General features: G+C 38.6%; 1 protein-coding gene across 1 annotated transcript in view; it reads left to right on the forward strand.

The window, feature by feature from the left end:
* The window catches only part of si:dkey-26c10.5 (uncharacterized protein LOC563797 homolog), a 62,734-nt gene extending 45,099 nt beyond the window's left edge, over positions 1-17,635 (forward strand). Inside the window, exons 3-6 of the mRNA XM_039763758.1 lie at positions 1,130-1,243; positions 9,255-9,400; positions 11,169-11,296; positions 15,254-17,635. Of these exons, the coding sequence (XP_039619692.1) occupies positions 1,130-1,243; positions 9,255-9,400; positions 11,169-11,296; positions 15,254-15,434 (569 nt within the window). The 3' untranslated portion in view covers positions 15,435-17,635. The remainder of the gene's footprint in view (positions 1-1,129; positions 1,244-9,254; positions 9,401-11,168; positions 11,297-15,253) is intronic.
* The last annotated feature ends 6,169 nt before the right edge of the window (positions 17,636-23,804 follow it).

Raw genomic sequence — 23,804 nt, forward strand, 5'->3', positions numbered from 1 at the left:
CAAGGTATCCAGCAGGGCTGTGTATAAACCTACAAAGTCCATAAGGCCCTGCTGGACCTCGGGCACGATCCTGGTGTCGGAGAGCTCCTCCTGTCGGCCTGGGGTGCGGACCGCCTGGGAAGCCGGCAGCCTTCCACATATATATATATATATATATATATATATATATATATATATATATATATATTTAAAAGACATCAAGTTATTACAAGAGATGAGATATCTGAAAAACAAAGATATCTCAAGTGCATTTCTAGGTATCTCAAGAAAAATTAACAAAGTACTGACAATTATAACACAAGAATTATGAATTCATAATAAACATCATAAGCCAGGATATTCAGTTTTATTCTTCTACTTTGAGAGACCTTTCACATACACATTAGACAATACGCATATTGCAATCTCTGGCTCTTGAATTGTGACAGATCTGTGATATTTGTTATAAGAATGACAAGCGAACCAGAGAAAGACTTAGGGATCCACCCCTTATACTTGACAAAAGCATGGGTGCATTGCAACAGAGTAATCTCTCAAGACTGAGTCTAACATGTGTTGACTAACTAATGACAGGAATATGGTGGTTTTAATAGCGGTTTGTTCAGAAGAGGCGTGTCTCTGATGACGGAAGTGATGAGAGGCTTGGGAGTGGATGTACAGAGGTGCACTCTGTGGAGTGACTGGAAGTGTTGTTAGGTGGGGAGAAGAAAAAGAGGCATTGGTACACCCTGTCAACCCTTGGTCCAGCGTTATCTCAAACTTAGTCAAGCCAATCGACTGCTCCTCAAGCCCACAAGTATGACACTATACTGTATATCTGTGATAGATAGATAGATACCTGTATATCTGAGTTCAGACAAGAATAAATACTATCATCATGCTTCCACACAACAAATATAAAAATGTAGGAAAGGTAACATTACATTGAAATAAACAATTTAAAATTAGTGCCTGAAAATTCAATCTAATTCTGAGGTCTTTGTAATAGACTACAAGCTTATACTGTCTGCCAAAATGTAAATCCTAAGTTCTGGTAACTAAAAATAGGATACACCATGTCTTCTTGAAAAAAGAATAGTTTCCAGACAAATATGTTTTATTTACATATGCATTTATCTTTTTTTTTCAGTGATATTTAAAAAAACTGAGCTGCATATTCCTGCAGATTTTCAAATCTCTAATGAGCTGTTTTTAAGCAAACCAACTTTGGAGCACTGCAGTCATTTAAATAACTCATCATTAGGTGAGCATACAACTCTTTCTTTCTTTCTTTTTTTTTTGTTTTTGGGATAATTTTGAAGAAATAGAGTGAGAAGGTGCTATTTGTTCATTGTAAACCATTCTGCATTTATTGCATGATTTTGTTAATATATTTTTGTTATTGTGTGAGGTTGCTGCTATAATGGAAGATTTAGAAATGATCCCCATTGAGCTTCCATTATAAGCATCTAATCTGTCGAAATTTGAATATGCTTTGTTCTTGGTAAACAGAGGAGCAATATGGAATTTGGAGAAAAAGGGTCTTTTTTGAGTTATTAACTCCTGAAAAAGTGGGAGTGTGCTTTATATAAGAAACCAATTCTGACAATGAATTACTTTAAGCAGTGGGAACAGTGAGACAATGAAATGGTGGTTAATTGTGGTTCTAGCTCAGTGCATTTGAAGTCCTATTTAGTAAGAACTGAGTTCCATACATTCTTACTGTAGTAATAGGCTTTAGTGTATATGCTCCAATTATTGGAGGAGAAAGGGAAGAATTATTTGCAAGGTTAAGTACAGCACTTCTTGATTGCAGGATAATAGAGCATTTTATTGAATGTAAAGGATAGAATTGCATGATAGATGCCTTGCTAGACTGAGATCACTGGGAGTCATAACCCAGACACCATGGTTAGACCAGGATTGAAATCTATTGTGGTCCCCGGCCGGTGCTGGAGCCCGGCCGGGACACCCAGGAGGACGTGAGGAGGGCTTGTGCCTCCTCCGGACCGTGAGGGGGCGTCCGTCCTGGTTATGTTGGGGGCCGCCGGTAGAGGGCTTGGAAGCCCAGCCCTGTAGGGACCCGTGGCCACCGCCAGGCGGCGCCCCGATGCCGGTTTATCCCGTGTGGTCGCCGGCCGGGGCTGGAGCCCGGCCAGGACGCCTTGGAGGACCAGAGGAGGGCGTGTGCCTGCTCCAGACAGAGAGGGGGCGTCCGTCCTGGTTATGCAGGAGGCCTCGGGTAGGGGGCTTCGAAGCCCAGCCCTGTAGGGACCCGTAGCCACCGCCAGGCGGCGCCCCAGTGCCTTATTGTCCCGGGAGCCCGGCACTTCCGCCACACCAGGAAGTGCCGGGGGGAAGACAGGGGACACCCGGACGGCTTCCGGGTGCACAGCCGGCACTTCTGCCACACAGGGGTGTGGCTAACTCTAATTGCCGGGAAGCAGCTGGAGCCCATCCGGGTTACCATAAGGGGGGCCGCCTCCCTCCAGTCATTAGTGGAAGTCGGGTGGAAGAGGACGGAACTGGAGAGAGGACGGGAGGTGGTCAAAGGAAAGAGAGGCACAGGACTGTGCGGCCTGGACATTGGGGGAATCGGTGCTGGAGGCACTGGGGTTTGTGAGTGCACGTATTTCTTGTAAATAGACTTTGTAAAAAAACAGTGTGTGGTGTAAATATGATGTCCGTGTGTGTGTGTCCGGGCCAGCGTTCACACTATAAAGTAGCTTGTACCAAGTTTGATTGCTTTTATAGTTATAGACACAACTTTTGTGTGTTATTCTATAACTGCAAGTTATTTTGCTGACCGAGTCTTGGTCAATGCTGGTTAAAGAGTTTTATAGTGCTGTGGTTGTTGCTTAAGCCCAGTATTGGGAGTTGTTTTTTATGGAGTACATAAACTGTTACTGCTCCCAATGCTACAAATTGGGAATGGCCTTTCAGTTTTGATGAACTATCAGAAGGATTTATAGATTTTTAAATGGAAAGGTACCTAGTCTAAAAGAGCTACAGTGAAAGATAATGCTGAAGTAAACTAAACTTCTTACGACTTTGTCTAATAATTTTTCTGTTATTTGTACACTAATTCTGTTTAATTTGCTTTGCTGGCATAGGAATTAGACCAATCTGTGAGACCAATCCTCACATCAGTTGCACTGTGTAATAAAAATTGTAAATGTCTAAGTTCTGTTTTCATTTTAAGTTTCCGTTGACTTTTATTTCACTTCCACATCCATTGTTGCAAACCATATTTGGATTAGAACATTTAAAATATTATGTATTGTGGAAGAACAGCCCACCGTACACAGACAGACAGACACCAAATTTCCAAAACACACATATTTAATTTCTTTCGTTTCTTTAACACCACCACACAATGCCTTAACAGCCCAAATGCTCACAGTCTCTTCTTTTCTTTTCTCCAACTCTATTGCCCTAACTCCTCCTCTCACAAGCTCTGTCTTCTTTCTCCCGACTCCAGCTCATTTGATGGAGCTAGGCAGCCACTCCCATAATGCCCCAGTTGTGCTCCAGGCTCCTCTCAATGATCATCTGATGGCACCTCCCAGCGTAATGGAAGTGCCGCATGAGCACCCGGAAGCACTCTGGGTCTGCCTGGAACCTCCTCTGGCAGGACCCCCAGCTGTGGCGGAAGTGCCGCAGCCCAGGGCTCCATAATCCCCAGGCGCCCTCTGACGGCGGCCATGGGCCCCAATAGGAATGAGCTTCCAAGCTCTGATCCCGTGGCCCCCATGCATACCCTCTCGTGACCTAGGGGAGGCACTGTCCCTCTCCCGGGCCCTCCAGCCATCCTGGCTGGGCAGGGCCCCCAGCTATCTGCCACAGTATGTTTCATTTGTTACATGTGCCAATTTTCCCTACATTGTCTACAGCAGCACATTATTACTTCCATCCATTTTTTAATTTGCACTGAAATGTGCATTTGAGCCACTTTCTCATTTACTTGTCACATTTGTCATTGTCAGCTCCTCTAAATACTGCCGTACACATAGGTATTGTAAACAATTACATTGTTATGTTATATTATGTCATTTGTTTATTACAGAAGTCTATCATGAACCTGACTAAACAGAAAGGGGAGGTTCTTCTTACTCCATCAAATATATATTACAATTGCTCACTCTTTCTTACAAAACAGACATTTATCCCTCTTCAAATGCAAAGCAAATTATATTTCAACCCAAGAAATGCTGAGAATCTCTTTTAACTGTAAAGTCCCAGTGGGATAAGCTGGTAATTATTTAAGTTCTCCAGCATCTTCTATTTTTGTCCATCCCAATTTAAATTCCATGTCTGTTTATACATATCATGTAATTTGATATGCCACCTTTCTCTGGGTTTGTAACTAATCAAATAATCAATCCTTATTTTATACATTGCCATTCACTAAGTATAAAATCACGAGGTCATTTACAAAGCACCCAAGCATGCATTTCAAGGGAACAAGGTGAAATACAAGAACATGCACTGTATGATAAATTACAACAAAACAAAATCAGGTATTAAAATACTAACGATAAACTGAGATATTTGACAGTACAGTATTTTATTAGTATGAATTGACAGTAAAGTTAAGTTCTGAACGTCCCTAAACTCATGATCTCTTCCACACTTCCTGATATTTTATTCTGTGCATCTATAGTTGTTCTTATGAAGAAAAACTTTCTAATATTTGTGCAAAATTTGTTCTTAAAAAATCTTCAAATCTGTTCCCTGTGTTCTTATTGAAGAATTTATCTAAAAGTATCAGCAGGGATCCACAGTACTAATTCCTTTCATGATTTCCATCCATCCATCTTCCAACCTGCTGAATCCCAACACAGGGTCACAGGGGTCTGCTGGAGCCAACACAGGAACCAATACTGGGCAGGGTGCCAACCCACCACAGGACACACACAAAGGCCAAATTTAGAATCGCCTATCCACCATGTCTTTGGACTGTGGGAGGAAACTCACGCAGACATGGGGAGAACATGCAAACTCCACGCAGGGAGGACCCGGGAAGTGAACCCTGGTCTCCTAACTGTGAGGCAGCAGCGCTACCACTGCACCACTGTGCCACTCCTTTCATAATTTTAAACACTTTATTCATATCACCTCTTAGTCTGTGCTGTTTAAACTGAGAAGGATTAACTCAATCTTTCATAATAGCTTATAACTCTTAGGCCACATTCACTTTACTCACTCTCCTCTAGACTTTTTCTAACATTTTTTACATCTTGTATAATATAGCCCACAATTGTCCACTGTATTCTGGGTGCGGCCTCACTAGTGCATTATAAAGCTTAAGCATAACATCTCTTGACTTGTAGTCTACACATCATGCTATATAACCTAACATCGTAATAGCCTTCTTTATTACTTCTGTAAACTGTCTATATGTAGATAATGATGACTCAACTGTGACTCCTATGTCCTTCTGACAAGGTGCATTCAAATCAGACATTTTTTCTTCCTGATCCTGTGTGTAATGCTTTACATTTGCTTACATTACATTTCATCTCACATTGTGCCAAAGCCTGTATGCTTTCCAGGTGCTTCTGTATTGATTCATCTGATTCTATATTATTTGACCAATTTCTTGTTCATGTTCTTTCCAGATCATTTATGTATATTGAAAAGAATGGCAGCCTCAGCACTGATCCCTGGGGGGAACACCACTTTTAATATCACCTACTGTAATCCTGAAAAGGTTGACCTATTTATTATTGGTATTTAAACCAATTTTGTACCCACCTACACGCAACACCATGAATTGTCACTTCTTTTAATACTATTATTGTCCTCTCATGTGTTACCTTATCAAAAACCTTCTGAAAATCAGAATAAATAAAGTCAGTCATTTTCCAACCCACTATATCCTAACACAGGGGTCTGCTGGAGCCAATCCCAGCTAGCACAGGGCACAAACAAATCCCAAGCAGGGCACCAGCCCACCACAGGGCACACACCAATCACATGCTAGAGACAATTTAGGATCACCAATGCACCTAACCTGCATGTCTTTGGACTGTGGGAGGAGTCTGGAGCACCTGGAAGAAACCCACTCGGGGGGAACACGCAAATACCACACAGCGAGGACCAGGGCAGCGAACCCGGGTCTCCTAACTGCGAGGCAGCAGTGCTACCACTGTACCACCATGCTGCCCAGTAAATAAAGTGTATTGTCTAAAATGATGTGTTCATTTATTTGTCCTGGATAGAAAATTAGATGAAATGGAGTTACATAAGAAACTGAAGAAAGCCTGGTTAAGTATATTAAGGCAGAATATGCAAAGGTATCATACGAGAGCAGTGAGTTTGTGTTCATGGAGATACAGTCATCTTCAGTTGCAATATCTTTCAAACTCTTTAATTTAGGTACTACAAAAATGCACCTAATAGTCACTTACTGTTATGTAACAAAACCTTAGCAAAGGCATCTTTTGGTCTAATTCAGGCTTATTATTACATGCTTATGTTACACAGATGAATAAACACTTTACTAATGCTTTGTGAGTATGACTAAGATTAAATGATGGCTTTGTTAAGGTTTTGATACATATGAGTAAATACAGTGCATCCGGAAAGTATTCACAGCGCATCACTTTTTCCACATTTTGTTATGTTACAGCCTTATTCCAAAATGGATTAAATTCATTTTTTTCCTCAGAATTCTATGCACAACATCCCATAATGACAACGTGAAAAAAAGTTTACTTGAAATTTTTGCAAATTTATTAAAAATTAAAAAACTGAGAAAGCACATGTACATGAGTATTCACAGCCTTTGCCATGAAGCTCAAAATTGAGCTCAGGTGCATCCTGTTTCCCCTGATCATCCTTGAGATGTTTCTGCAGCTTAATTGGAGTCCACCTGTGGTAAATTCAGTTGATTTGGACATGATTTGGAAAAGGCACACACCTGTCTATATAAGGTCCCACAGTTGACAGTTCATGTCAGAGCACAAACCAAGCATGAAGTCAAAGGAATTGTCTGTAGACCTCCGAGACAGGATTGTCTCGAGGCACAAATCTAGGGAAGGTTACAGAAAAATTTCTGCTGCGTTGAAGGTCCCAGTGAGCACAGTGGCTTCCATCACCCGTAAGTGGAAGAAGTTCAAAACCACCAGGACTCTTCCTAGAGCTGGCCGGCCATCTAAACTGAGCGATCGGGGGAGAAGGGCCTTAGTCAGGGAGGTGACCAAGAACCCGATGGTCACTCTGTTAGAGCACCAGAGGTCCTCTGTGGAGAGAGGAGAACCTTCCAGAAGGACAACCATCTCTGCAGCAATCCACCAATCAGGCCTGTATGGTAGAGTGGCCAGATGGAAGCCACTTCTTAGTAAAAGGCAGAAGGCAGCCCACCTGGAGTTTGCCAAAAGGCACCTAAAGGACTCTTAGACCATGAGAACCAAAATTCTCTGGTCTGATGAGACAAAGATTGAACTTTTTGGTGTAAATGCCAGGCGTCACGTTTGGAGGAAACCAGTCACCGCTCATCACCAGGCCAATACCATCCCTACAGTGAAGCATGACGGTGGCAGCATCACGCTGTGGGGATGTTTTTCAGTGGCAGGAACTGGGAGACTAGTCAGGATATAGGGGAAGATGACTGCAGCAATGTACAGAGACATCCTAGATGAAAACCTGCTCCAGAGCGCTCTTGACCTCAGACTGGGGCGACGGTTCATCTTTTAGCAGGACAACAACCCTAAGTACACAGCCAAGATATCAAAGGAGTGGCTTCAGAACAACTCTGTGAAGGTCCTTGAGTCGCCCAGCCAGAGCCCAGACTTGAATCCGATTGAACATCTCTGGAGAGATCTTAAAATGGCTGTGCACCAACGTTTCCCATCCAACCTGATGGAGCTTGAGAGGTGCTGCAAAGAGGAATGGGCGAAACTGGCCAAGGATAGGTGTGCCAAGCTTGTGGCATCATATTCAAAAAGACTTGAGGCTGTAATTGCTGCCAAAGGTGCATCAACAAAGTATTGAGCAAAGACTGTGAATACTTGTGTACATGTGCTTTCTCAGTTTTTTTTATTTTTATTAAATTTGCAAAAACCTCAAGTAAACTTTTTTCACGTTGCCATTATGGGGTGTTGTGAGTAGAATTCTGAGGAAAAAAATGAATTTAACCCATTTTGGAATAAAGCTGTAACATAACAAAATGTGGAAAAAGTGATGCGCTGTGAATACTTTCCGGATAGACTGTATGTAATAGATGTATTTTTGCAGTACCTAAATTAAAGTGTTACTATTGAAATGTTCTGATTATCAGCAAAACCTTTATCTGAAATGCCTGACGGCCAGTAGATCACAAGTGAAAAAGTGTCACCATACTTATCAAGTGTTTGCATTTTGTTGACGATAACCTACCTGTAACTTTATGCAGTAGTGAAAAATCTTTTTTGAAAATAAAATCCTTCCCAACACTTTACATATTCCATAAGTAGAATATTGTTGTTGACAAATCATATGATTTGAAAAGGCCATTTAACAATCAAGCAATGCAAACTGGACCTCACAGTTACTCAGTTGGCCATGTGTCTACTGAGCAACAGGTAACATTGGTAGCATGGCAAAAGTACCTGGTGTCTGTAAATTGATGAACAACTAAACCTGCCAATGTATTTTTATTTTATTTTGAAACTTATTTTTATTTTTGTTTTCATTTTTCTTAAAATACCTGATATTCTAAAAATGTTAGACACAATTCAGCAGGGGCAGACTTATGAGGAACGGGAACCCTGAGCTTGAACTATTGTTTGGGCTTAACCTACAGGTGTTCTGAATGAACCAAAGAGAAAAAAGTATTTAATATCAAAACATTAGGAGTCGGCTAAACTTGAGAAAGGCAATGCACAAGAACAGCAAGTAGTGAGAGGGTATGTAATAGGTGTGTGGATAGCCAGAAAAAAATACAGAAATAACAACTAAGATTACGAGGTACCGGAATAATGTTTTTAAATCTTTGATTTCTTTGTTCGCCTTCTCTTTCTAAAAATAAACACTTGAAATTGATCACACTCACAATGTTTTTAATATTTGACATGGCATACTGTGTTCTGATGGCTATCCAGGATATTTCTAAGCTTTGTCATACTCTCTCTGTATCATTCGCAATCTCAGTTGTCATTTCTGTTTTTTTTTCTGGCTACCATACACCTATTACATGCTCTGTCACTACTTGCTGAAAATGAATGTAAAATTGTGTGGTAGAGGATCAAAGTTTGATACTAAATGGAGTTCCAATTCTGTTTTGTCTATAGAATGTACAGCCTGCCCAGAGGGCTGGCTGCAACACAACAAGAAGTGTTATTTCTTCTCAACTGATTCAATGAACTGGACTGCCAGCCGGGATTTTTGTATTACACTAGGAGGACATCTGGTTATAATAGAAAGCAACGCAGAGCAGGTATGGCTACAAGACATACACAGAGAAAATGTGACAGGTGAAAAGGGTGCTTATTTAAAATTAATCATAATTGAGGAATTAGAAACAATAGAAGGGTTTTTAGTTCTAATTAGACTGCCATGATGCTATTGCAAAGTCTTAAAACAAAGTCATTTTAACCAAATAAATAAAATAAACCTTCTAAAACTGTCTAAATCTTGTTATGTATGGTATATGCAGCTAATTAATAATCAGAATAGCAGCAGAGCATATAAAAAGGTTGCAGAATGGTATGAGAGAACGGGTACAAAAAGGCTTTTAGGGGTAGGATAAGCTGCAAAAAAAGCAAGTTTAACAATAATGACATCTACTCCTTTATGAAAAAATGTGTCTGCTGATATATACATTTAGGCATTCATTTAAATGAAACCAAAGATTCATATGCTGCATGGACATTGTCTTTAGGATAATTAATTTCCTACTCTGCACAGGGCTGTTGTGCTTGGCTTAGACTTTATTCTAAAATTAATGAACACTGCTGTGGGGTGACTGGGCATAGTGGGCATATTGGATATACAGTTATAAATATGTACAAGTCTATAAATATTTGGACAGAGACGTTTTTCTAATTTTGGTTCTGTACATTACCACAATGAATTTTAAATGAGACAACTCAGATGCAGCTGAAGTGCAGACTTTCACCTATAATTCAGTGGGTTGAACAAAAAGATTGCATAAAAATGTGAGGCAACTAAAGCATTTTTTAACACAATCCCTTCATTTTAGGGGCTCAAAAGTAATTGGACAAATTAAATAACTGGAAATAAAATGTTCATTTCTAATACTTGGTTGAAAACCCTTTGCTGGCAATGACAGCCTGAAGTCTTGAACTCATGGACATCACCAGATGCTGGGTTTCCTCCTTTTTAATGCTCTGCCAAGCCTTTACTGAAGTGGCTTTCAGTTGCTGTTTGCTTGTGGGCCTTTCTGTCCGAAGTTTAGTCTTCAGCAAGTGAAATGTATGCTCAATTTCAAAGAAACTTTAAAAAGCTCTAAATGTTGCTTATTATGCTCCTGAAGTGAGGTTCCCAAGATGAGTTTATAGGGTACTAAGTCTAAAGGTAAACCTGGAGAACAAATTTAAAGCACTGGGTCAGTGTAAGGGTTGGGTTCTTATTCTAAAATTGTACTTTAAAACTTGTGGGAAAAGCAAAACATATAAAAGAAAGAATTCAGCAAGAAAACTGAGGGCCATTCATTTTTCCATGTCTGCAGACACTCTAGGTTGCCCTCTTGTGTTGCTGAAATGCTGTTTGTTCGATGTACAATTTTTAAAAGTCTTCATTAAAAGATTCAGGTAGTATAAAGTATACAGGTAAGTTCTGTACACCCAAAGCAGTCAGTTGTCAGCAACAGTGAAAGTTTTTACTCCAACCAGCTCCTGATTTTGATTGTACTGCACAGTATCTTTAATTGACTGTATTTACCAGTTTTGACTATACTGTGTGCATACTGAAAAACCAAAAAAAAAGTAATTATTGCTTCATTATATGACTATAATGTAAACTTTTACTTATTCTGCCTATTAAGTTTTAGTTCTCCTTTACATTTCTCACAATTTGCTGAAAACGCTGTGATGCTACAACATGCTTGATTTTCTTTTATTTTAATTATAGAAGCAAATGGCTGTTTTACTTTATACTTTTTATTTTTATGTAGGTATTCTCCCTTAATTCTATCCAAATAATGACACATACACAACCTTTTTCACCTAAACTATTTTTTTTAGAAATTTTTAGAGACTGTGTTGAGAAGCAAAGAAGGTCAGCGATTATCATATTGGATTGGGCTGAATGATATTATTACAGAAGGTGCCTGGTACTGGGTGAACAACGCACCACTTGACAGAAGCATAACGTAAGTGTTATTTTCAGATATTTAGAGCATTTTTAATGTAAGAAAAAAAATTAATTCAAGTATAATTCATATATGAATCCTTATCAGTAAGGTTTACTTAGATATGATCTAAAAGAATAATAGTAATTTATTTTATTTATATTGTGCCTTATCTCAAACTCAGGTTCACCTTCTGCACTTTTCTGTCTAGAAATGCAGTTTGTGATTAAGGTCTTAATTAGAGCATATATGTTCTTAAGCAGATTTTCTGGTGTTTTGTCACAGAACTATTTGAAGAAAATAATATTGTATTTTTATTTTTCTTCTATTTCACATTTACAATAATATTAGATTTTAGATAGATAGATAGATAGATAGATAGATAGATAGATAGATAGATAGATAGATAGATAGATAGATAGATAGATAGATTGTATAATTTTAACATTTACCTCCCTGTCACTGAAGCTGCTCCTCTGTCTGGAGATGATACTGTTCAGTGGATGCAGTGGATTCTCCATAATTGACATGAATTTGCTCAGCGCCTGTCGCTCTGCCACAGATGTCAAACTGTCCAGCTCCATGCCTATAATAGAGCCTGCCTTCCTCACCAGTTTGTCCAGGAGTGAGGCGTCCCTCTTCTTTATGCTGCCTCCTCAGCACACCACTGCGTAGAAGAGGGCACTCGCCACAACCATCTGATAGAACATCTGCAGCATTTTATTGCAGATGTTAAAGGATGCCAGCCTTCTAAGGAAGTATAGTCGGCTGTGTCCTCTCTTCCACAGAGCATCAGTATTGGCAGTCCAGTCCAATTTATCATCCAGCTGCACTCCCAGATATTTATAGGTCTGTACCCTCTGCACACAGTCGCCTCTGATAATCACGGGGTCCAGGAGGGGCTTGGGTCTCCTAAAATCCACCACCAGCTCCTTGGTTTTGTTGGTGTTCATGTGTAAGTGGTTTGAGTCGTACCATTTAACAAAGTCCTTGATTAGGTTCCTAAACTCCTCCTCCTGCCCACTCCTGATGCAGCCCACAAAAATCATGCCACATCGTTTGATGAAAATGAAAATTATCAACCTACAGAGAGGGCTGAATTCAAAGACACCCCGAAAATCAAAGTGAAAAAATGATGTGGCTGACTAGTCCATTTTGATGAAATTTCATTGCAGGTGCTCAAAATCATACTCAGTAGTTTGTATGGCCCCCACATGCTTGTATGCATGTCTGACAATGTCGGGGCATACTCATAATGACACTAAGGATGGTGTCCAGGGGGATCTCCTCCCAGATCTGGACCAGAGCATCACTGAGCTTCTGGACAGTCTGAGGTGCAACCTGGTGGTGTCGGATGATTCGAAACATAATGTCCCAGAGGTGTTCTACTGAAATTAGGTCAGGCGAGCGTGGGGGCCTGTCAATGGTATCAGTTCCTTCATCCTCCAGGAACTGCCTGCATACTCTTGCCTCATAAGGCCGGGCATTGTTGTTCACCAGGAGGAACTCAGGACCCACTGCACCAGCATAGGGTCTGAGGGTAGGTCTAAGGACTTCATCCCGATACCTAATGGCAGTCAAGGTGCCATTGTATAGCCTGTAGAGGTCTGTGCCTCCCTCCATGGATATGCCTCCCCAGACCATCACTGACCTACCACCAAACCAGTCATGCTGAACAATGTTACACGCAGCATAACATTCTCCACGGCTTCTCCAGACCCTTTCATGTCTGTGAAAAGCACAGTGGTGGACCTGCCAATTCTGGTATTCTATGAAAATGCCAGTCAAGCTCCATGGTGCGGGGCAGTGAGCACAGGGCCCACTAGAGGATGTCGGGCCCTCAGGCCACCCTCATAAAGTCTGTTTCGGATTGTTTGGTCAGAGACATTCACAGCAGTGACCTGCTGGAGGTCATTTTGAAGGGCTCTGGCAGTGCTCATCCTGTTCCTCCTTGTCCAAAGGAGCAGATACCAGTCATGCTGATGGGTTAAGGACCTTCTACTGCCCTGTCCACCTCTCCTAGAGTAACTGCCTGTCTCATGGAATCTCCTCCATGCCTTTGAGACTGTGCTGAGAGACACAGCAAACTTTCTGGCAATGGTACAGATTGATGTGCCATCCTGAAGAAGTTGGACTACCTGTGCAACATCTAAAGGGTCCAGGTATCGCCTCATGCTACCAGTGACACTGACCGTAGCCAAATGCAAAACTAGTGAAAAATCGGTCAGAAAAGATGAGGAGGATGAGAATTTCATTAACACTAAATCAGCTGAAACTGATTAACGACACTCTGTGCTACTTAGCAGACCAGATCAATATCCCAGAAGTGTCATTAACCTGATGCTATACTCTGATTAAAAATAGTACCTTTAATTTTTTTGAGTAGTATATAAGGCACAGTATATTTTAATTCAAAGTTAATTTTATTGCACATAGTTGATAACCTGTCTTTTATAGCTTTCTGGTATTTTTTCTTTACACAATTTTCACAAAAAAAAATCAACAGGATTCAAACCTTTTTGATTATTTATATTAAGGGACCTTACCTCTCTCTGTAAATGCTGGCAGAGATGAAAGCATTATCCCTCAACTAGACATGCCATTTTGTTATTTTAATTTGCCCCACCTCAGTATTTAGCATCACTCTATCCAGAATACAGAAAAAAAGTCTAGATATATGATATTGAGGGAGACATCACTGTTAGAAAAACTATTTGCACGTGAAAATGTTAATCAAGTTTCTTACCTTTATTTCCTTCTATCATTGGTCACAACAAGTTTTCTTAGTCAATGCTCAATTGACCATTGGTGGTTGACAGGAACTGTGATGGACAGGTTTCAATATGGATACATGAAAGGTAGAATTAATTGTAAAATGAGCCGGAAGGGCCAGACTATGAGATACTAGACCTACTCTTCTGCCCATGACATAGGGATCAATGAAATGCAGTGTCAGTTTACGAGACAGAACTCTTAGGCAGATGTCTTGAATTGGTGAGCCATACCCTCCAACATTTGGAGCCAGTTTAAGTCTACATAGCTAAACCGGTATTTACAAAAACTAACAACCAAAAATAAAATCCACCTGCCTGAAGATGAAACCACGTTCATCGAGAAGCATAGTAGTGAAATCATTCCAGTTCATTTTCTCGCCTTCTTGTAGATTTAAACAAAATGTTCTCAATCCCTCTTCAGCCTCTGTGGTTCCCTTAACTTTGTGAGATGGGCGGGAAGTGGAATGGAGTGGATCATCAGTTGGTCCTCCTTTTTCTGTTCTCACATTTTGTTGACAGTGACTGTGGAATTTAACCCACCACACAGCAAATACCATTTATGTCAAACTAAGAAAATAAAAAGTAACTATAAAATAAATCCATCCATCCATCTTCTAACCCACTGAATCCAAATACAGGGTCACGGGGGTCTGCTGGAGCCAATCCCAGCCAACACAGGGCACAAGGCAGGGTGCCAACCCACCGCAGGACACACACAAACACACCCACCAAGGCCAATTTAGAACCGCCAATTCACCTAACCTGCATGTCTTTGGATTGTGGGAGGAAACCGGAGAAAACCCACGCAGACACGGGGAGAACATGCAAACTCCACACAGGGAGGACCCGGGAAGCAAACCCGGGTCTCCTAACTGCGAGGCAGCAGCGCTACCACTGCGCCACCGTGCCGCCTATGAAATAAATAATTACAAGAAATAATTCAGGGAAAATGAATTAGTTAATTAAAAATTCAGTTATTAACTTGTGAAAAAAAATCAAAATTAAAAAACAGTTACCTAAATGTAATGAAATACATTGAATACATTTTATTGTTCCAATAATTTAGTTACTGTATGTTAAATTAAAAATGATTTAATATGTTCTATTTAACAGTGTGACTATCCCAAATGGCTAATTTCTGAATGACTGTTTTAATACCAAGGCTAGATACTTCAGAATGTCTCTTTTCATTTACATTTTTCAGATTTTGGGGAAAAACATTTGTCCAACAGCCTGAAGACTGGAAAGGTGAAAATAAATCTGGAGAGGACTGTGTAAAACTGTTTAAATATTCTTCTTCAACTGAGTGGCATGACGACTCCTGCGAAAAAGAGCATACAAATGTGTGTGAAACAGTGGCAGGAATACAAAAGATATACATGTAAAATTCAAACTTACTGCATAATAGCAGTATTTACAGACATCTAGATATATTGTACACTTTGCTTCTACCTGAACAAGTAATAGAGCATGAACAAGGAATTCTCTTTTATGTTTTAGAGGTAAAGTTTTTTAGAGCAAAATATAGCTATTCCTTTTTCCGCCCATGTTAATGTTGCAGCGAGTGAGAACCTATTGTGTACTTTATCAACAGAAACAAAAGGAATCAGTTTAGCTAGGTAATCAACACATAGACTTTAACTAAAACAAGCATTCGCTTAACCACACAAAATAACAAAACTAATGAAAACACAAGAAAGTAGTTACACCTAAAGGGAATTAATAAATTTGCATGAAAATTTGCATGAGTAATCAGCATGACCTGGCATGGAAATAATTATGTTGGCATGTTTGTTATGCCCTCAACAGCCTGCCATTAAAAAAAATATATTGTAATAAGAGTTGATTTATGGTGGCCTCAATGACACATACTACCACTGTAGTACAGTCAAGACTGCCTCAGTGCAGAATGCTGGCAACAATAAGGACCATAAGGCTTTCATAGCTATATTAGGATTGATCTATTAGATCAAAGAACCAATACCATGGGATGATTGATAGATTAAGTTTTAGAATAGCATAATAAACAGATCAGCATTTTCTAGGATATAAAAAGTTAGTTTTCCTCCATGGATCACTATGTGACATCTGAATCATAAGCCACTGACTTGCCGTAAAGGATACTTTATGTCACCTGCTAGTCACCATTTACCACTGCTAAATTAATCTAGACTGCCACTCAACCTGTGCAGTCTGGAGTGTCCTATAATTGCTTAGATTAGCCGCAGGTTATCCTCAGTGAAGAGACCGCTCACTTATGGCCGATGACTGATGAATTTAAACATAAAGACATACTGTAGAATTCCTTGGATGAAAAGAGAACATTCAGCATTACATATTTAATCTTTTCTTATTTATTTAATGTTTCCAAAATTATCACAAACAATCCCAAGAGCTTGCTTTAAGCTACACTACTTGGTAAACTCCTACATTCCCTGTACAGTATCTGCATATCACTCTGAGGAAAGTATTTCTTAATATTTATGAGAAATTTAACTGGTCATCTTTTAGTAACCAGTAAATGGTAACCATGTGTTCTCAATAAACAACCAATTTTGCAGTAACAGCTGATATCCACTCCTCATAGTTCTTTCTGTAATAACTTCTCTTAATATTACTTACAAGTGATAAGCTCCTTCAAGAGCTCATACACCACAATCCTAGTATTAGTCTAGAAGCAGTTGTATGGATTTACCAGAGTATTGTTATTGTTCATATTGCAATAATTAATTACATTCATTTGGATATTCCACACTTCCCATTTGCCATCAAAGGGCTGTATACATGTATGAATATGTTTGAAATAAACAACAAAGAAAGAATAAAAAATAAAACTATTGCTGAAGGAGCAGATATAGAATATTATTGAATTCTGTTCCATATAGTCAATCCCCTGCATGCAAAATCCTATTTGGTTCATAAGGAAAGTGTTCAAAAATATATGTTTCCATATTATTAAACAAGAAAGGGCTGATGACACTGTTATGATGAGTTCCATTTATACTATAGGCTCAGCTGGACAATTTTTATCTTTTTAAAATACTGGACCCTAATGAAGTGATTATTAATGCAAAATGTACAACTTGTGATCAATAGTGTAGATGATTACACTAGTGGTGTACAATTTATTCTTATTTGTATATTTCTCATGAGCAACATCCCAAAACTATTGCAATTATTATTTTGTGGTTAGATTAACTAAACTAACACTTACAATTTCCATGGACCTGAGCATAGTTTGCACTTTGTATATTTTCCCCCACCGCTGAGCATTTAATAAGTGTCAAAGTATTTTGTTTTTTATGATCAATGGTTTGACCAAATTATTATTTTAGTCAATCATATAACAAGAAAGCATCCCACTATCTCACATTTTTAACATATTGTATATCTGATGTGCTGTATGCTGCTATTTCCACAAAAATGAATGCAAGATTGGAATATTGTAAATGCTAAGTTTAATCTTGGAAAAGAAAAAAAAAGTGTCATTTGCTTTCTGTCAAAACTTGTTAAAATATCTTTAATTCCAAATACTGTCTGCCATATGCTGTTTGACAACAGAAAAATAAAAATAAGGTAAAGTAAACCATAGTTGTGCCACTGTCTTTGTCCTTGAATCCTTTTGAGAAGAGAAAGTTACTGGTATATTCCTTTGGGTTCTTTTAATGTTGTTCTAGTTTAATAATTATCTTTTATGGTGAAAATGCCTCACAGCCAATATCTCAATCAGAAAAAAGTAAGTATAGAAATTAAATTATGGATAGTTATTTCCAGTTTCTGCGTGACTAACACCTTAGTTGACTTGGGAAAAGTTTGTTTTTTATTTCTAGTTTTTCTGTTACGATAAAATATATTTTGATAAGAAGACAGGCACCAGGGATTTTATTCACTAAGCGTACATTTGCAGATGGGTAAGGGAAAGAATAAAGGCACTGCTTGCAAGATAACAAAAAAATACCTGTCTAATCTAGAAGAATATCACAAGGGAACAAACATACATGTATGCATGCATATTGTTTTGATTCATGTGCATGCCACTGTCACTCCAGACCTATAGTGGTGATATGAGCTTGTTTGTTTTTCCTATTAATGTTTCAATGTATTTGTCTCCCATAGCAGGATACAGCTAGTGGAAATATCAATTATTGTTTTAATTTTTTTAAACTCAAATTTCATACAGTGGGATAAAAGTGTCAAAAGTGATACAGCTCATTATACAATTAACTGATTCAGAAAACAGATCTAGTAAAAAAATATTTTCTTACTTAAAGTATTTTTGAATGTAATATTAAATACTCAAGAGTAATAGCTGTTGCCCTGCTCCAAGTTAGCCCACACTGGGATATGAAGTCTGATCCAATATTCTTTTCTAGAAGAAGTCTTATTGAATTGAGTTAAAGGCATACATCATACAAGTGAACATTTTAGGTTGTCACATTGTGACAAATGCATGCAAATACACTAGCATGAATTAATAAATGTAAATAAAGTAGAATTTAGATTCCATGTTACAAATCATTCATTGTTCCTCATTTACTGGTAATAACAATTAATAAAACCTGAATATCTGTTCTGACTGGGCATTACTAAGACTACATTTTTCCTCAGTAATTAATCTTTTATTATTAAGGTTATCTCTATAGAAGTTTGTGTATTGTGTTTCTTTACAGTAAAACTGATTTCAATAAAGATATGTTTCCTACACATAACACTTTCTGATATTAAACTATTGCTATTCATGAACCTAGAAAATTGACTCATCAACCAAGTCAGAACTTCATGCATGAAATTTTCATTCCAGGTAAAGGAAGGCCATTCTAAAAGGTAACCAAATGATTTGTGACTGCAGACTACATTTTTTTCACACATGTGCAAGAAAATACAAGTGTTAGTAGAAATGGTCAAGTGCTGAGTTCCTCCTTTTGTTTATTTAGAAGATTACTGTTTTGTCTTAGTAGAGTAATATTTTACTCTACTTTCCCCTTTTCTATTATTAATATGTAGCTCTTTTCAGAATGCCTCAAATCTCCCAGACTTTCCACTGTTTATAAGGTATTGTACCATATACCTTCACCCCACCTTCCCTTCTACATGTTTAACCTCAGGCAATTAGGTTTAGTAAAAGAAAAACAGGAGTTAAGTTAGAATTTAATCAAAGTATTATTGATAATATTCATAAATAATAACAATATGCAAAATACATATGAATATTGGCAACAATACAGCCTGATAAATGGTGATATGTAGTTTCAGGCGGCACACAGATTTGTTAGTTACTTAAAATTTCTCTAGTTAAGGCATCATTTTTGGTCAGCTTTCTTCAGAACAGTTTGCATGCCTGTCTCAATATGGCTGGCGAGCTGTGCTCTTCATTGTGTTGTCCTTTTCAGTTCATGCTGTGAGATGGTCTTTCATCAGTTTGGTAAGAGAGAGAGAGTGAGGTAAAGCAAGCAGATTTATCCAAAACCTAGAGCCAATAGGACGTCATGGTACTTAAAGGCTTCTTATACAAGCTAATTCCAAACAGCCATACTTCAGACCAATGGGTGGATAGAACACCTTCACACCTTCCTTCCAAACCATGTATTAAGGTGAAGACTGATTCTACAAGAACATGGGTAAACCTTCAGTAGTCTCCTGTTAATACACAATGAAACCTGAATTTGCTTCTTGTTTGTGGGTCGTGACAACAAGCAATGATCTCTTTTTTATACAGTTCTGGCATAACTTTGCCCTAATGCAAGTAAAACATTACATTAATTGGGATTAATATGTAGACCAGCTACTCTTAAAATTGCAACTACAGCCACTAGCATATGCTTTCTTCCCAGATTCTGGAATTATTCAGGTAGGTACCACTATATGCACTGTGAGGACTAAGCTGTCTGTTCACTGGATATTTTAATGTGGCCAGTGCCCCATATTGCAAAAAGGAAAGGACACAGTATTTCCACCTGGCAGCTGTTTTCTCCTTGGTGATTTCCAAAAAATGAATTTGCCAACAATTTAGCCTCATTGAATTAATACATAAACTAATTTCTACTAAATACAAGGAAGACACCAAACACATCTTGTTGTGTTTAAGGAGCTGCATAAAAATATTAATATCCTATCCAGTTTTTGACCCAGAACCATCTGGATGAGCCAAAAACTGTGATTCTTCTCTATAACCCCTAAGATCAAGTTCCACTTCTGTCCTCTTCACCTCAGGCATATGATTAGGTCTCTCTCTGTTTCTCTGTGGCCACAACTTCAGGGTTGGTTTCGAATGACAGGCAACATTAAATTTGTTAACCCAACCTTGATAGCTATGGTATCCTTAACCTCTTCTAATACTTGTAATTGACTAATTTGATCTGCATTTAGTTGTGAACCAGAATTTAATCTGAAGGTTTTCAAAAGCAGATTCAGTACTGACATGCTTACAAGCAGAGAAAGAAATGAGTGGCCAAGGAAGAAATAAATGGGAATGATCACTGATTTTAAATAATAAATTTTGGCAAAACCCCAAAGAGATTTCAGAACATAGTTCATTTACATTTTTCTCATATAATACAAATATACATCCCATAAGCTCAAAAAGTGAGAAACCAGTGGACCCTTGTGGCACATCTTGATATGTTAAAAAACCCATAAGGAATAATTAAACCCCAATGCTTTCCATTATCATCTATGCATTTTCTTAACATATTTAATGTTTAGTTGAAATGATCCACTAAACAAACACACTAAGCATGATACAGCAATATTTTAAGTGTCTTATAATGAAAACCTTGGCAGTATGCTTAAAAATTTCCAACGTTTTGGCAAATGGTATCTGTTTGCTATAGATTTGAAAACCAGGAGGCAATTTTCCTACTTGCAGTGTGAGTGTCACAATAGGTGTCCCTAAGTGTAATGGAAAGCAGCCCAGACAGACATGCAGACACGTTTAAATCACCCAACACACGTTTGCTGTCCATACTCCTATTTACAAGGTGCAACACACAACCCCAAAGTCCCCAAAAGTCCAGGCCAACAACACAATGCCTCTCTCTTGAGGCCGCCTCCTTGCCTCTCCACCAAGACCTTGTCTTCTAAACCTCCCGACTCTAGCTATCGAACGGAGAGAGAAGACCCCTTTTATAATCACCTAGATGTGCTCCAGGTGCCTCCCGACACTCTTCCACCGGCACTCCCCAGTGTGGCTGAAGTGCCGGCTGCACACCCGGAAGCACTCCAGGTGTCCCCGATCCTCTTCCCCCAAGCACATCTGGGTGTGGCGGAAGTGCTGAGGTCCAGGGCTCCATAGGCATTGGGACGCCCTCTGGCGGTGACCACTGGCCCCTACAGGGTTGAGCTTCAAAGGCACCAGAACGGTCAACACCACGTGGTCTGGGAGAGGCGTAAGCCCTCCTCCAGTCCTCCAGGGCGTCCCAGCCAGGTCGCCAAATGCGTGCCACCTATGACAGTGTACAAGGTTGCTAAGGAGATGAATGCTTCTGCCTGCTTGTGTCTACGTTTAAGGGGGAGGCTAATTGTTTCTGACTGCTTGCGGTCAATTGATATGCACATTTTCGATAAAATGAGTACAAAAATGGCTGAAATTATTTTCGGGAACTGAAAGTCAATCTGAAGAAAAAACGTCCTCTCCACTGTTGTGTTTCCTGTTTGGTTGATAAGAATCACTATTACACTGACTCTACAACAGTTTGTAACAATGTCTACAAGGAGGAGAGAGGTAAGGAGGAGAATATCAAATAAAAAAAATCTTTCACTAATCATCTCAAATTTGTGAGCACATTGAAACCATTTTAAGCAGAGAAAAATGTATACAGTATATCCTTTCTTTTGTACCATATTTCGTATTTTAATACATCTGTGATGTTACCAGGAAGAAATATGTATAGATATTATTATTATTATTATTATTATTATTATATATTATTTCCTACATTTCTGAAAGAACACATTCTCAGGGAACATGCACCTGCTGTTGGAATGTACAGTAAATGTACTACAGAAATATGTTAACATTAAATGCCAATAAAGAAACTTAAAAAAGGATGTTTCATGTGCTGAGTCTAACTTCAGGTGTGTAATTATTTTATGATCATTTAAACAAGCACTTTTCTGTGGCAGTAAACTGGGGTGCTCCCCATTTTTTTTTTTAACTTTGCATTTTTCGTTATAAGTCATTGCATTACTTAAAGGAATGCCTTGTTGTCTTGAACAACTGATACTGTGCAATATCCAGAAGTTTCAAACATATGGACACTCGGAGCACATAAAAATCATGAACGTGAGGGTTGATTTTTTCGTCTCATTTGCTGCTATACCTCTCCAATGATCGAATGTAAAATCACCACGGAGCACCACGTTAGATTACAAATAAATTTCTTTAGTGCTTGTTATTACAATAAAATAGTATGTAGAATCTTAATAAACTGGAACAAACTATCAAGCGCCGCACTGCAGGCAAAAAAAAGAACGGGGAACACCCAAGTTTACTTTGGGGTTGGTGTTTTCTAATAAGTCTTGTATGGGAAAAAAAGAAATGGATGTCTGCCTGTCAATGTACACCATTGTATACATAACAATGAACTGTGATCACCAACAATTTCATTGAAAAAAGAATGCTATATTAACCTTCGCTCACTCAACACATCACTTAACCGGAAACTTCCCCTGTGGACCTTGCCACCAATCAATGTTTTCCATTAGTTTTACCATGGAACCTATCCTTTCAATATACACTTTTGCTTGTCGTCACCCCTCTGATTGTGAGTATGTCATCTCTAATTTCCACATTTAATTTTGCGCATCACCTTATTTGAATGTACGCATCAACTTAAGTGGGCGCACCACATTTATTGTGCACGTCACCTTTTTTAATTGTGTGGCACTACATTTAATTCTGCGTGTCATGTAGAAGGGAAAATTTTTATATTAGCATAAAATAGCAAAATTAACATAAACAGTCCTACAAAGTAATTAAAAGCTTCTAAAACATTAGATTAAGCATAAATTAGAATGTTAAGAAAAATAAGATAGGTCAAGGAAATAGTTAATTAAAAAATCAGTCATTTTGCATTATTTTTCAAGCTTGAAGCAGGATTGCTAGTATGGGAAAAGAACAAAAATGATGTGTAGAAACCAGCTTAGAACAGGATAAGGAGATTGAAGCTAAATGAATGATACCACAGACAGAAGATGGCCCTGGTAGGCACGTAAAGAAACCAGCTGGATTGGTGAATCAGCAGAAAGGCAACAAAAGGCTATTGCTGTAAGCAAGGTCACATTGATGTAATGCATGAAAGAAACACTATGCATATTCAGGCATTAGTATTAAATATAGAAGAATATATTAGAAATTAACTTTAGCATAGAAATAAAGGCAAATCAAGCATGCCAAGCAAATGATTAAATGAAAGCATATACCATATTTATTTTTAATTAAAGCTTAGCTTTAGGCCACCATTATAGCATAGCTTGAAAGGTTTAGAGAAGGAAGTGACACCATGAAAGACCAAATATGGAAGAAGGAACATTTTCCCAGTCAAAGAACCAATCAAAATAAGCAAAACAGTAACTAGAGTAAACAATAGACAGTATAGACAGGTGCAGAATGAACTAATTGCACAAGGTCAAAGTGATAAGAAATTGTTATAGAAACTTCAATTGCCGAACCGTTTCGGGGCTCAGCTCAATTTGGCCGTATTGGGTTAAGTCCGTGTTGTTATTTGTGTTGTTTTATTGCAATAAAGCTTTAAAAC

Source organism: Polypterus senegalus, chromosome 9 (genome assembly GCF_016835505.1).
Source record: "Polypterus senegalus isolate Bchr_013 chromosome 9, ASM1683550v1, whole genome shotgun sequence".
Classification (NCBI taxonomy): domain Eukaryota; kingdom Metazoa; phylum Chordata; class Cladistia; order Polypteriformes; family Polypteridae; genus Polypterus; species Polypterus senegalus.